The sequence below is a fragment of the Podarcis muralis genome, chromosome 1 (genome assembly GCF_964188315.1).
Source record: "Podarcis muralis chromosome 1, rPodMur119.hap1.1, whole genome shotgun sequence".
Taxonomy (NCBI): Eukaryota; Metazoa; Chordata; class Lepidosauria; order Squamata; family Lacertidae; genus Podarcis; species Podarcis muralis.
Window position 1 is genome coordinate 127517466 of NC_135655.1, and position 15242 is coordinate 127532707.

At 47.3% G+C, this 15242-nt stretch overlaps 2 protein-coding genes across 6 annotated transcripts in view; both read left to right on the plus strand.

Moving 5' to 3' along the window:
- The window catches only part of NBEAL1 (neurobeachin like 1), a 139613-nt gene extending 135269 nt beyond the window's left edge, over positions 1 to 4344 (plus strand). For 2 of the 4 annotated variants that reach the window (XR_013390553.1, XR_013390555.1), the window contains 2 exons: positions 12 to 2749; positions 2788 to 4344. Coding sequence is in view for 1 of the 4 variants with exons in the window: in XM_077918188.1 (XP_077774314.1) it covers positions 12 to 113 (102 nt within the window). In the remaining 3 variants the exon portion in view is untranslated. Of the gene's footprint in view, positions 1 to 11 lie in introns of all 4 variants that reach the window. The other 2 variants (XR_013390554.1, XM_077918188.1) reach the window with 2 other exon arrangements.
- Positions 4345 to 9035: 4691 nt separating this feature from the next.
- Positions 9036 to 15242, plus strand: part of CYP20A1 (cytochrome P450 family 20 subfamily A member 1) — a 42183-nt gene continuing 35976 nt past the window's right edge. Inside the window, exons 1-3 of one of the 2 annotated variants that reach the window (XM_028701916.2) lie at positions 9036 to 9205; positions 11799 to 11848; positions 13298 to 13464. In XM_028701916.2, the coding sequence (XP_028557749.2) occupies positions 9134 to 9205; positions 11799 to 11848; positions 13298 to 13464 (289 nt within the window). In that variant the 5' untranslated portion in view covers positions 9036 to 9133. The remainder of the gene's footprint in view (positions 9206 to 11798; positions 11849 to 13297; positions 13465 to 15242) is intronic. The other variant, XM_077918220.1, reaches the window with a different exon arrangement.

Here is a 15242-nt window from a genome sequence, read left to right on the forward strand (position 1 = left end):
ACCCGAAACAGATGCGTGTGGGACAGCTCTCCCGAAAGTTGTGGGGTTCAAGCAAACGCATCAGCCAGATTTCATCAGGAGAGACTGAATATAACACGCAAGATTCCATGTGATTTCTGCTCCTGCCTCCTCTTGGGGAATTCCACACATTTATTTAATCTTCTGATTATTTTCCAATCGTATCTTTCAACTTGCTCAGTTACATTTGAAGCGACAGCACAGTTTCCACAGGCAGATATGGGGAATAAGCCTATAGCACCTGTCATTTTTGTAATTGTGTTAATATGTTAGAATTGGACGAAATAAGCTGATTCAATATTATTTAAGCAAATGAATTGTTTGTGAGAGATATGTATGCATTCATATGTTTATATGTGTATATTTGTGTGTAACATGTTTGTTTGTACATATATGTGTGTGTTTGATACTTAACTGACATTCGCAGGTTAATGCTGGCAATCATGGGTAAGTTTGCTGAATATCTGAAAAATTGATTTCTATAAGCCTTTTGCATACCTGCCAGTGGATGCGGACAAATATTCTGAGGTCAGCATTCACTGGTATAAAAGCTTTTGAGCACTTGCCAAATTTGTCTGGGTTATGTGATTGGCGGCATCACCAAACCGTTGAGATTGACTGTAACGTAATATATATTTATATAGGTTGTGATCCAGTAAATGTGCATAGCTAGTTTGTCGCTGCCCCATTCTGTGAACTAGCTTGTTGTTTAAAAATTGGCCTTGGGAGAGCAGGGAGTGTTGCCCAAAAAAGAAACAGAAGATCCCATTTAATACGCGAGCAGGACATGGGCAGTCTTTTGGATCTTAACCAATGCCTCTAAATTTCCTGTCCGTTCTAGACAAACACACTTCCTTCTTTCACCTCCAAAGGTTCCATAGTTCCAGAAATCTAAAAATTAAAATTATTCAGACTCAGCTTGTGCGGTGGGGAGAGTTTTCCTTGTGCCCTTCAGTTGAATTCTGCAATTGACGTCAGAATCGTAATGAGCAGCTGGGAACTGTTCTTCTGGCCGTGCTTCCGTCGTCCAGTTTGGATGTCGTGCGTTGGATTGTCAGTACGTTAAAAATGAATGTGGACCTGGGAGACGCGGGGAGCAGGCCTGCTACTCTGAAATTAAACTTGAGAGGTAGGGTCATTCTGAAAAGAAAACGTGCAATATCTAGGCACCTGATCCAGCAATTGCAGTCCTTTTTGCACGGTAGCATATTTTTACACAAAGGGATGGCGATTCCAGGTCCAGCGCATGCAATCAGTGCTTAGTGTGATGTGCGGAGGTGCTGTCTCCAGCAGCAGGGAGTTGTGCATGGCTGAAACCTACCTGCACACTCCAAAAAGTGATCAGCGATTTGCTAATGTTGCCGATCCTTTGGTAATGGGGAAGAGATGGTAGTGCACAGGGCTGTGTCTTTTTCGAAGGACATTTCAGACACAGCAGAAGTAAATGGGAGAATCTAAGCACTACCTGCATTTTCGTTGTTTCTTTGGACCAAGTGGGAGCCGCAGTTTCCTACACATGGAGCGCCATAGTTTTGGGTGAGAGCTGAAGGATCTGTTTGCTTGGGATTCCAGAGCGTTCTTCGATGGTTAAAGCCAGAGGCCTTGGTTTTAGATCTGAATTTGCATGGGGAAATCTTGACCTCCAGGGCAAAGTCTTACGTTGTTGTTGATGGTGATGATGTTGTTGTTATAGGGCTTTGCTCACTTGCTTGTTGGAAGAGCATCGTTTAAAACACGGTCTTTTATGGAACCGGTCAATAAGTTGTTATTTTATTATCACGCTCCAACGGACTGTGCAAAACTGGTTGAAGTGAGTGGATCACTTTGCTCAGATTTCTTTCCAGGTTGGAAAGATGTTGAACTACATGCGAAATATAAGCAATTTTCAGTTTATTCCTTGACTTTTGTGCAGATGTCTTTGGAAATTGGGTAATTTATTTCAGGGAGGAAGAGCCTTTGGCCTGCCAGATTTTGTTCAACTCCCAACCCCAGTCAGCACGGCCAAAGATCCAGGATGATAGGAGTTTTTAGTCCAGCAACATCTCTGCAGGCCACAGGTTTCCCCATGTCTTCTGATTTATTTATTTAAAGGATCAATGCTCTTGTATTGTGCTCTTTAACAAAGGTTATTTTAAAAAAAGTATTTAGTGGGTTTGTTTTAATAAATCTGGCTCAGGTGTGTAGAAATTCTGATTGGAAATAACTTTGCTGCTTATTATAGGGATCAACTGGGATTTCAGGGATTAAAGCAGTTTTCACACAGGGCTGAAATTGAGAATGTGCTTATACATGTGGGAGCAAGTTAAAATGAAAGCCGTCGTTTTTGTAGCGATACCAAAGATAATCTGAAAGCATTGAAACGTTTATGAATGTGAAACTGGTTCATTAAGATTTAAAAGTGAAGGGGTATTGATGAATATTCTGGAATGAGTCACCTTTTCTTTTTTTAATTCAAAAAACTAGGTGAAGTAATTATGCGGTTACGGGTGGGTTTCTACAGTGTATTGTTTGGGGGCATTGTGTTGATGGTTATTTGGGATTTTTTTAAAAAAAATAACTGTAAAGAAATGTCAGGCTGGTAAACAAAGACGAATTCAGGGGAGCAAACTAGAGAAATTGTGGGAACTGTTCACATGCTTGTTCTTTCTCCAGTGATATTTGGAAGGCCTCCCATCAAAACTCTGAGTAACTTATGAGTCTTCTGACTTTTGAAGAAAATAATTAAGGAAAGGCAACATGGTGGCCTCACAATATAATAATTAAGGAAAGCCAACATGGTGGCCTCACTGCCATCAGACCTGGTCACTGTTGCCAATGGTTGGGGAGTGATGAGAGTTGCAGTCCAACAACGCCTTGAAGACATCATGTTGGCTGCTGCTGCGGTGGGTCAATGGAAATTTATCCATCTTCGATCTGTGTAGAACTTCCCTCCGCATCCAAGTTGGGCTTGTGGACTGAGTCCTTTCATGCCTTCAACTACTTCATGCCTGGTTTCAGAAGTGATGCTAAGCCATGGCTTAGCTCAGGCCTAGGCAGACTCGGCCCTCCAGATGTTTTGGGACTACAACTCCCATCATCCCTAGCTAACAGGACCAGTGGTCAGGGATGATGGGAATTGTAGTCCCAAAAACATCTGGAGGGCCGAGTTTGCCTATGCCTGGTTTAGCTTAAGGGCAGGGCAGTGCTACTGCAGGAGGAGAGAAGCAGCTGCAGTTCTTACGGAGAATACTGCCTTTTCAACATCTTCTCTCGTAGTCATGGTTTGGCTTAGGGTTACATGACAGGTGTGCGATTTCAGGTTCCCCACCTGCGCTGTAGCTGCTAGGTCTGTGTCATGTGCTACCCCAGTGGCGTGGGTCATACCAGGAAACCACTGCTGGCCTCTCTGTATACTCCTGTACAGAAGCATTCAGGTTCCTCGTGCCACTTTCTAACATGTCAACGAAAAGTCTTGCACTTTGAGAACACTAAACAGAGCTTTGAAAGCAGCCAAAATGACATTTTCCCGAAATCTGGCAGCACCGTGCAAGAGCATGTAGGGAAAGTAATGATCATTGTTGACACGAGAGGGGCAGGGCCATTTTGTTGTTGACTTTCCCCAATCCCTCTTGCTTGGCCACAGACATGCATGTTCTTCCCCACTGCAATGCTACAAGGAAAAAGAATACGGAGGGTGTTTTTGTACTGCTCAACGGCAGTTTTGAATATCCCAGCTTTGTTAATTAGCAACCTGCCCTGGAGATTGTGCTGCTACTTAAAACCGGTTTTTCTAAACAGAAAACAAAAATTCATTTACCACGTGCCTCTGCATTTGCTTAAAACACCACAATTAAAATAGAAACAGGACACTAAGCCTTATGTATATATACAGGCAAATGATAATCGCAGACTGATTATTCTGATAGTGCAATTGTGATTACAAATGGGTTTTTGATGCCAAAAATGCCTTCAGATTTTGGGTGGAAGTTTTTTTGATATATTTAGGTTCAACTAGTCCTTGTGTAACAACGGCAAATGTTTCTGTTAGTCTGTGCAATACCTTTCCTCTTTTTTTGGGGGGGGGGTGCTTCTAAGGTTAAATAATACACTGTGTTTTTGACGGTAAGGTTTAATAATTTTAAGTCTGTATGTATGTATATGGGCTAACACGGAACTGATGTACAGCATGGTGGGAAATGTTCTAAAATTTGCACTTTGTAAGATTTACAGATTTGTAATTTAACCCTTTTTAAAAGGCTTGCTCAACTTGTACATAAAATTGATTGTCAAATTAGGTTTGTATATAATGGGTCTGCAGCCAATTAAATAAAATTGGACGTGTGTTTAGCCTCTCTCCTTTTTCGTTGCCCCAAAGCACTGTGCCTGCATTCAAACATCTGGATGGGCACCACAGCTGGATTGCAAGGTTTGCTCCACATGCAAACAGGGGCTGTGCAAACAATTCTCTTTAGCCAATCCGTTGTTCAGCAGGGATGGCAGACGACAACTGGCAAACATGGCTGGAAGTGTCCTGTCCAACCCCAGGAATACCTTCACATCTGATACGAATCTATGCATGGCTTGCACACACCCACACTTTTAGCCCTTCCATGCCTGGAAAAAAAAAGATTTTTGGCCCTGGCTGAGCTGTAGCCTAGGCAGAAACTATAACTTCTGGTGTGGGAACATTTCCTCGAGCCAAAATAGCTGTTAGTGGGTGAGGGGGAAGCATGTGAGAATAAGAGAGTTGCTGTGAAAGAATGCACAACTATATTTAATAATAATAATTTTATTTATACCCCGCCCTTCCCGGTTTAAAAACCGGGCTCAGGGCAGCTAACAGCAAATATAAAACATTGATTAAAATGTGACTTAAAAACAGCATAGATGCACCATCAATTTCAATAAAATTCTAAAATTCAGGGGTCATTAGGGGGAGGGAACCCTAGTCAGTAAACATCAAATGATCACCAGGGCTAACTGGCCAAGTTACTAGGGCCAGCAAGGAGACCAGGGAAGAGTTTAAACGTGGGGTCCCAGAAGGGTTTCTTCATAGAAGAGGAAAGGGAATAGAGGATCAGGCTAATTCAAATTGAAGGCCAGGCGGAATAGCTCTGTCTTACAGGCCCTGCGGAAGGAGATCCAGTCCTGCAGGGCCCTAATCTCGTGGGACAGAGCATTCCACCAGGTCGGAGCCATCACTGAAAAAGCCCTGGCCCTGGTGGAGGATGTTGTTGTTGTTGTTTAGTCGTTTAGTCGTGTCCGACTCTTCGTGACCCCATGGACCAGAGCACGCCAGGCACCTCTGTCCTCCACTACCTCCCGCAGTTTGGTCAAACTCATGCTGGTAACCTCAAAAACGCTATCCAACCATCTCGTCCTCTGTCGCCCCCTTCTCCTTGTGCCCTCCATCTTTCCCAGCATCAGTGTCTTCTCCAGGGAGTCTTCTCTTCTCATGAGGTGGCCAAAGTACTGGAGCCTCAGCTTCACGATCTGTCCTTCCAGTGAGCACTCAGGTCTGATTTCCTTAAGAATGGATGCATTTGATCTTCTTGCCATCCATGGGACTCTCAAGAGTCTTCTCCAGCACCATAATTCAAAAGCATCAATTCTTCGGCGATCAGCCTTCTTTATGGTCCAGCTCTCTATACTATCCTGGTGGAGGATAGTATAGGCTAAAGAAGCCAGTGTGGTGTAGTGGTTAAGAGCGGTAGTCTCGTAATCTGGGGGACCGGGTTCTCCGCTCCTCCACATGCAGCTGCTGGGTGACCTTGGGCCAGTCACACTTCTCTGAAGTCTCTCAGCCCCACTCACCTCACAGAGTGTTTGTTGTGGGGGAGGAAGGGAAAGGAGAATGTTAGCCGCTTTGAGACTCCTTTGGGTAGTGATAAAGCGGGATATCAAATCCAAACTCCTCTTCTTCTTCTTCTATCCAAGATAGTAAAGAGTTGCATTGTGGGAAGCAGTATCTTGCCATCATGCGCCAGTGGCTTCTGGGCATCTGGGTTTTCCCACCCCTCCCAGATAAGGCCGTTCTTTTTCTGCTAAGCAAGAGTCTGCTTGGAAGTTGACTTCTCTTCAATTGACGTTACAGCTTACCTGAGCTTTCTGTCACCAGGAAACTGAAGTCCACTCCAGGGTCATAGTCCTTGGGGGTGTTCCCTCTGTACCAAAGGAAGAACGAGGCAAACTTGAAGTTACTAATGTACATAACTGTTAGAACTGAGCATGTTTCTTGGAGGACACTACTGGTTCCCTATCTAGCTTTAACCCCTCAAATGTGAATTCGCTGGTTACATGCTGGTGGAAAATGATTTGAGGCTCGGCTCCAAAGAACACACAACAACCAATGTGAGCTGTAGTCATGTGGGTGGCGCTCTGGTCTAAACTGCTGAGCCTCTTGGACTTGCCGATCAGAAGGTTGGCGGTTCGAATCCCCGCGACGGAGTGAGCTCCCATTGCTAAGTCCCTGCAATAGTGATACAAAAAAGAATTACCTAGCAACTATTAATTTTGTACTATACTGGAAATGTATTTTTGAACCTGGCCTGGCAAACAAAATATTCCAAATATTAAACATTTGTTTATTTTTCAAGGCATATTAACACCACACATTCAATCTATTCATATTCTTCAAGATGAGGCTTTTTGAGTTTTGTGCACCTCTGAGACTCCAAGGGGGGGGGGGTGGATCACCAACTCTTACCGCAAGTTTGTGCCGGCCTATTTGAGACTCATTGTGCCCCATGTGGATTGCTTGGGGGGCAAGAAGCCTTTGCAGAGACCCAACAGGCATTTGAGCATCTTAAAACCCGCAGGCCTGGCCAGGACGCTGAAAACATTTTCTGAATGCCATGGTATAAGCAGGTTTGCAGCCCAGAACTCCTCATGCTAAACATACACCTATTTATGCTCAAATGCAACAACCGCTTGAAAAATGTGTGAATTTCCTCATTAGCTGTTATGGTGGATGGCGGCTAACAGACTGAGGTTGAATCCTGATAAGACTGAAGTACTGTTTTGGCGGGACAGGGGGCGGGCGGGTGTGGGGGATTCCCTGGTCCTGAATGGGGTAACTGTGCCCCTGAAGGACCAGGTGCGCAGCCTGGGAGTCATTCTGGACTCTCAGCTGTCCATGGAGGCGCAGGTCAATTCTGTGTCCAAGGTGGCTGTCTACCAGCTCCACCTGGTACGCAGACTGAGACCCTACCTGCCTGCGGACTGTCTCGCCAGAGTGGTGCATGCTCTAGTTATCTCCCACTTGGACTACTGCAATGCACTCTACGTGGGGCTACCTTTGAAGGTGACCCGGAATCTGCAATTAATCCAGAATGCGGCAGCTAGACTGGTGACTGGGAGTGGCCGCTGGAACCACGTAACACCAGTCCTGAGAGATCTGCATTGGCTCCCAGTACATTTCCAAGCACAATTCAAAGTGTTGGTGCTGACCTTTAAAGCCCTAAATGGCCTCAGTCCTGTATACCTGAAGGAGCGTCTCCACCCCCATCATTCAGCCCAGACACTGAGATCCAGCACCGAGGGCCTTCTGGCAGTTCTCTCATTGCGAGAAGTGAGGTTACAGGGAACCAGGCAGAGGGCCTTCTCGGTAGTGGCACCCGCCCTGTGGAACGCCCTCCCTTCAGATGTGAAGGAAATAAGCAGCTATCTTCTTTTTAAAAGACATCTGAAGGCAGCCCTGTTTAGGGAAGTTAATATTTAATGCTGTATTGTTTTTAACATTTGATTGGAAGCCGCCCAGAGTGGCTGGGGAAACTCAGCCAGATGGGTGGGGTATAAATAAATTATTATTATTATTATTATTATTATTATTATTATTATTATTATTATGTGACGGCAGTGAGCTGCACTTGTTCTTTAGAGCACCTCAGTTCCCAGGCAGATGGTATTAACACATTTTAAAAAGTGGACAATCTTGTTCATAAATCAAGTGAGCTATTTATTTCACTAATATTATCACTGAAGAGCCTCATACCTGTTCTGTTCGGACATACCAAACTGGTTTGTGGTACTGTAGATGAGAACCCAAAGAGGGTTTGAGTTTCCAAACGTAACAAGCAACCATAGTTTAGAGATAAACATTTATTCCAGTTTTCTGTCAGCGGGTGGCGCTGTGGTCTAAACCACAGAGCCTAAGACTTGCCGATCAGAAGGTCGGTGGTTCGAATCCCTGCGACAGGGTGAGCTCCCATTGTTTAGTCCCTGCTCCTGCCAACCTAGCAGTTCGAAAGTACGTCAAAGTGCAAGTAGATAAATAGGTACCACTCTGGCGGGAAAGTAAACGGCGTTTCCGTGCGCTGCTCTGGTTCGCTAGAAGCGGCTTAGTCATGCTGGCCACATGACCCGGAAGCTGTACGCCAGCTCCCTCGGCCAATAAAGCGAGATGAGCGCCGCAACCCCAGAGTCAGCCACAACTGGACCTAATGGTCAGGGGTCCCTTTACCTTTAATAATGGAAAACCGATTGGTATAGTTTCTGTAAAACATGCAGGGATACAAGATATGCAAAACGAACCATGGAAAGAGAAAAAGCGAAGTCACTGATATCTCAAGGATGCAAAGTGTCTATCTGAAACTGTAAAACAGAAAATTTAATAAAAATATTACACAAAGCTCTGGTTCATAAGCAACCGCTGCAAGACTTTTTGTACCGGAGGGCAGCGGAGCAACCTGCGAAGGAAAAAAACAAAAACCGTCGGCGAGGCAATGAATACTGGCCAATGAATTTTGCTGCAGCCGTCCTTGCAGCTTCGACGGGATCCAGGGCTTCAGGAAAGCTTTGTAACCCAAAACCTAAGAAAGGGAAAAAAGCAACAAGGATCGCTCAGTGCAAATGCACCGCTTTTCTTCCCGGAAGGCGTAAGGACGCCAGACCAGGCGCTGCAGGAGCTGCGCGCGGAGAGGCGATGCAAGCGCACCTTTGGGCGCAGCTGGGACTGGACCTCCATCAGCCGGGTTGGGGGTGTGTGCGCGTGCACGCGCGTTTCCAGGAAAAGTCCCGCCCCCCTCCCCGCCTTCCTCGCACAGCCGATAGCTCGATTGCTCTCGCCTCCCCCGTTGCTCGGATCTCCGCCCTGCTGCCACCCAAACTCGGGCGAGGAAGGGCTGCTGCTGCTGCCATGCTGGACTTCGCTATCTTCGCCGTCACTTTCCTGCTGGTCCTGGTGGGGGCCGTGCTTTACCTCTACCCGGTAAAGGCTGCACCGCGCGCGCGCCGGGAGATCAAAGGGGAGATCAAAGGGGTTCTAGAATCTTGGGGCGCCGGGAGAAAGTGCCCGCGCGGAAGCGGGCGGCGCGTCCCCCGCAGCTCTAATGGCTTTACTGGGGAGGGAGTCCCGTCGTGGGGTTTTGAGTTAGTGTAACTTAGTTCCGGGTGACCCTGCACCGGAGGTAAAGCATAATAATAATAATAATAACAACAACAACAACAACAACAACAACAACAACAACAACAACAACTATTTATTTATACCCCGCCCATCTGGCTGAGTCTCCCCAGCCACTCTGGGCAGCTCCCAATCAAGTGTTAAAAACAATACAGCATTAAGTATTAAAAACTTCCCTAAACAGGGCTGCCTTCAGATGTCTTTTAAAGATAGGATAGCTGCTTATTTCCTTCACATCTGAAGGGTTCCACTAGGGACGTGGGTGGCGCTGTGGGTAAAAGCCTCAGCGCCTAGGGCTTGCCGATCGAAAGGTCGGCGGTTCAAATCCCCGCGGCGGGGTGCGCTCCCGTTGCTCGGTCCCAGCGCCTGCCAACCTAGCAGTTCGAAAGCACCCCCGGGTGCAAGTAGATAAATAGGGACCGCTTACTGGCGGGAAGGTAAACGGCGTTCCGTGTGCTGCACTGGCTCGCCAGCTGCAGCTTGTCACGCTGGCCACGTGACCCGGAAGTGTCTTCGGACAGCGCTGGCCCCCGGCCTCTTGAGTGAGATGGGCGCACAACCCTAGAGTCTGTCAAGACTGGCCCGTATGGGCAGGGGTACCTTTACCTAGCTGCTTATTTCCTTCACATCTGAAGGGTTCCACATGGTGGGCGCCACCACCGAGAAGGCCCTCTGTCTGGTTCCCTGTAACCTCACTTCTCGTAGCGAGGGAACCTCCAGAAGGCCCTCGGAGCTGGATCTCAGTGTCCGGGCTGAACGATGGGGGTGGAGACGCTCCTTCAGGTATACTGGACCGAGGCCATTTAGGGCTTTAAAGGTCAGCACCAACACTATGAATTGTGCTCGGAAACAGCACAAGCAGATATTTCTCTATCGGAGATTCCTGCATTGCAGGGAGTTGGGCTACTCGGAAGTAAGTCCGAAGTTCTTCCCCTCCAACGATTCTGGCCGCAGCACTTGACCCATAGCTGTCAACCTTTCCCCCCCCTTTTTTTTTTGCGGGATATTCCCTTATTCCAGCGCTGCTTCCCGCTGCTATCCCAGATTGTTAGATATCCCGTAGACTGTCCCCGGGACGGGTGAGGCTGCTGATCCCTTATCTTCGAGTCTGCTGATCCCTTATTTTCAAATCTGAAAGTTGACAGCTCTGACTTGACCCCTCGCAGAGAAATTCCAGCTCTGCGCCAACTCTGAACAGACTACGGGACCCAGAATCCTTTGAGGGAGGGGACGCGCCTCCAATACGCTTTAAAGGCGTTTTTTGCAAAGTTGGGACTACAGTTCCCATCATCTCTGACCACTGTCGCAGCTTGTTAAGGATGATGGGAGTTGTAGTCCTCCAAAAAAAAAAAAACAGACGGAAATTCGAAATTCTGGCGAAGTGTGTACATGTACAGCTGAGCAGGGCAGAAACCACAGGAGATGAAAGCAAGGTGGTCTTTTTGAGGAGGAGGGTACTAAACTTCGGAAGCAACTTTCCAGTAGGTAATAATAATAATAATAATAATAATAATAATAATAATAATAATAATAATTTATTTATACCCCGTCCATCTGGCTGGGTTTCCCCAGCCACTCTGGGTGGCTCCCAACAAAGTATTAAAATACAGTAGTTTGTTATACATTAAAAGCTTCCCTAAACAGGGCTGCCTTCAGATGTCTTCTAAAAGTCAGATAGCTGCTTAGTTCTTTGACATCTGATGGGGGGGGGGAGTTCCACAGGGCGGGTGCCACTACCAAGAAGGCCCTCTGCCTGGTTCCCTGTAACTTGGCTTCTCGCAGGGAGGGAACCGCCAGAAGGCCCTCGGCGCTGGACCTCAGTGTCCGGGTAGTTTATCTTTGGCTATGAGCTATGGCTGCAGATGTGCGACCTGGTGTTCTGCACGTTTAACGGGAGTAAGGCCCTCGCTGAAGTCGGTGGGGCTTTCCACTTAGTACAGGTACGCAAGTTTGCTGGCTGACAATACGGTCTTAATAGTTGTTTATTCAGAGGTTGGGTGCAAGGGGGCCTGCTCCCTCGCGAGTGTGTTGAGGATCACAGCCGTTCGCGGAGGAGCCCACCATCTTCCTAGCAAGCCAGTTCTACTCTGACTGGCGGTGGTTGCCCTGATTCGAACTCGGATCACGTTTCACATACAAAGGGTCCCGCTTTTTTTCAGGGGTTGTGCTGCCGTTTGATATCTTGAGTTGATCTATCTTTCTGCCCTTTGAGCATTTCAAACTTGGGGAGGGGGAAATATTTTTAGATATCCACTGCTGCTTTATAATGGTCTCACTTAGTACATCTGTAGTAATGTGCAGCACGTAATCTTGATGATCTGTTCAAGCCTCCGTTTACGTGGCTGAATTCCATCAACTGTGGATTGTGGTTATGATTACTGCTCCTTTCCTTCCTTAGTCTTCCAGACAGGCTTCAGGTATCCCAGGGATGACTCCGACGGATGAAAAGTAAGTAGCTTCTTACATGTTCGATTGGGGCAGCGACGGGAAATCGTGTCTCCAGATGTTGTTGTGCTACAACTCACATCGTCCCTGACCATTGGGCAAGCTGATCAAGGCTGATGGGAGTTGGAGTCCAGCAAAACTTGGCAAGCCGCAGGTTTTTCCACGCTTGATCAAGGGCGTGAATCTTTTCCCCTCTGTGCACAGAGAAGTAATATTTTTGTGCACAAATGGGGTATGTTCTGATCTTTCTTGGGAGCTGCTGATAGGGAAAGTTCCTATGGGGTACCTGTGCCGCTGAAGGACCAGGTGCGCAGCCTGGGAGTCGTTTTGGACTCACAGCTGTCCATAGAGGCACAGGTCAATTCTGTGTCCAGGGCAGCTGTTTACCAGCTCCACCTGGTACACAGGCTGAGACCCTACCTGCCCGCAGACTGTCTTGCCAGAGTGGTGCATGCTCTGGTTATCTCCCGCTTGGACTACTGCAATGCACTGTATGTGGGGCTACCTTTGAAGGTAACCTGGAAACTACAACTAATCCAGAACGCAGCAGCTATACTGGTGACTGGGAGCAGCCGCCAGGACCATATAACACCGGTCCTGAAATACCTACATTGGCTCCCAGTACATTTCTGAGCACAATTCTAAGTGTTGGTGCTGACCTTTAAAGCCCTAACCAGCCTTGGCCCAGTATACCTGAAGGAGCGTCCTCACCCCCATCGTTCTGCCCGGATACTGAGGTCCAGCGCTGAGGGCCTTCTGGCAGTTCCCTCATTGCGAGAAACCAAGTTACAGGGAACCAGACAGAGGGCCTTCTCGGTAGTGGAACGCCCTCCCATCAGATGTCAAGGAAATAAACAACTACCTGACTTTTGGAAGACATCTGAAGGCAGCCCTGTTTAGGGAAGTTTTTAATGTTTGATTTTTTATTGTATTTTTAATATTCTGTTGGGAGCCGCCCAGAGTGGCTGGGGAAACACAGCCAGATGGACAGGGTATAAATAAATTATTATTATTATTATTATTACTACTACTACTACTACTACTGCTGCTGCTGATACTCTTGCCCAAGGGTTCATGAGGGCCGTCACATCCCTGGGCACCCCATTGGCAGCAAAGCATACTCTTTGCTGTGTCCAGTGGCTCCACCAGGAGCATTCAGAAGTGGAGATCTCTGGATGGAGCGCAGGGAACTCCAGCAGGTCTTCAAGTGCTATAGGTTTGTCACCAACTGCAACATGCCTACCATAGCAAAGGTGTCCGTGGCACAGACAATAATGCCGACTTGGGCAGTGGAGGGTTCTAATGGGACCCCCTATATCTTTGCATGTTCAGAATTTTGATGGCAAATTGTATGGGTGATATTCAATCGACCAAGCTGTTCATTAATTTCAGTGGAGTAAAATTTAGTTGCCCTACCACCCGGCGGTCATCTCTGTCCTTTCTTCGTTCCAGAGATGGAAACCTCCCAGATATCATCGCTAGCGGTAGCTTGCATGAGTTCCAGGTGAATCTCCATGAGAAATACGGCCCTGTGGTCTCTTTCTGGTTTGGACGGCGTCTTGTGATTAGTCTCGGGTCCATGGATCTCCTCAAACAGCACATCAACCCCAACAAGACCTGTGAGTGCTCTTCCTTCCGGGTGTTTACAAAAAAACGAGTTGGGTTTGAACTGTAGAAATGACCGCATTTATTGTGGGATAAGCTTTTGAGGTGGGACGCGGGTGGTGCTGTGGTTTAAACCACTGAGCCTTGGGCTTGCCGATCTGAAGGTCGGTGGTTCGAATCCCTGCGACGGGGTGAGCTCCCGTTGTTCGGTCCCAGCTCCTGCCAACCTAGCAGTTTGAAAGCACACCAGTGCAAGTAGATAAATAGGTACCGCTCTGGCGGGAAGGTAAACGACGTTTCCGTGTGCTGCTCTGGTTTTGCCAGAAGCGGCTTAGTCATGCTGGCCACGTGACCCGGAAAAACTGTCTGCGGACAAACGTCGGCTCCCTCGGCCAGTAAAGCGAGATGAGTGCCGCAACCCCAGAGTCGTCCGTGACTGGACTTAGCTGTCAGGGGTCCTTTACCTTTAAGCTTTTGAGAGCGGCGGGCCGTTTCCTAGTGCAAGAACTCAAAGCCGCCAGTGATCTCTGCGTGTGTGAGGGAGCTGCTCAAAACTTACTCCAGTCTTCCCTGCTGAAATTTGGTGGGGCAACGTTGTGAAGAGATGTTTGACCCAGAGGCTGCAGTTTACTTGACTCTGATAACTACTTAAATTTCTCCTGATGCTTTTTGAAAAGCTCCTTGCCTTAGAAGAGCGTGGTATTTAACCAAGTCTCTGCTCACCCCTTTTCCTTTCAGGTGCAAATGAAGGTTACAGGGTTCCTTGGGCAAGCCTGCTTGCCAAAGAGATAGTTTGGAGGCGATTTTTTTATTTATTTACCCGTTGTTAGGCACGTGTTTAGTAACACTTAAAAATGGTTTCTGGACAGCTGGACACCCAACGCCTAACCAAAGCACTTCATGGCCTTAAGGGATCTTTGGACGGTCATATGTATTACAGTGGTACCTTGGGTTAAGTACTTAATTCGTTCTGGAGGTCTGTTCTTAACCTGAAACTGTTCTTAACCCGAAGCACCACTTTAGCTAATGGGGCCTCCTGCTGCTGCCGCGCCGCCAGAGCACAATTTCTGTTCTCAGCCTGAAGCAAAGTTCTTAACCTGAGGCACTATTTCTGGGTTAGCGGAGTCTGTAACCTGAAGCGAATGTAACCTGAGGTACCACTGTACTGGGTTCACTTTTTTTAAAAAAAGTATTAAACTCGTTGTGTGGCATTTGGGGGCACTTTTGCTGATGGGCGGCTCTCAGCAAAATATTAAAAACACAGTAAAGCAGGGGCCAGCAACCTTTTTCAGCCGTGGGCCGATCCACCGTCCCTCAGAGTATGTGGTGGGCCGGGCTATATTTTGGGGGAAAAAATGAACGAATTCCTATGCCCCATAAATAACTCAGAGATGCATTTTAAATAAAAGCATACATTCTACTCATGTAAAAATACCAGGCAGGCCCCACAAATAACCCAGAGATGCATTTTAAATAAAAGGACACATTCTACGCATGTAAAAACACGCTGATTCGTGGACAATCCGGGGGCTGGATTGAGAAGGCGATTGGGCCGCATCCGGCCCACGGGCCTCAGGTTGCCTAACCCTGCAGTAAAGCATCAGCCATTAAAAAACTTCCCTGATGTCTTCTAAAAGTCAAATGCAGTGGTACCTCGGGTTACATACGCTTCAGGTTACAGACTCCACTAACCCAGAAATAGTGCTTTAGGTTAAGAACTTTGCTTCAGGATGAGAACAGAAATCGTGCTCCGGCGGCGGCGGGAGGCCCCATTAGCTAAAGGGGTGCTTCA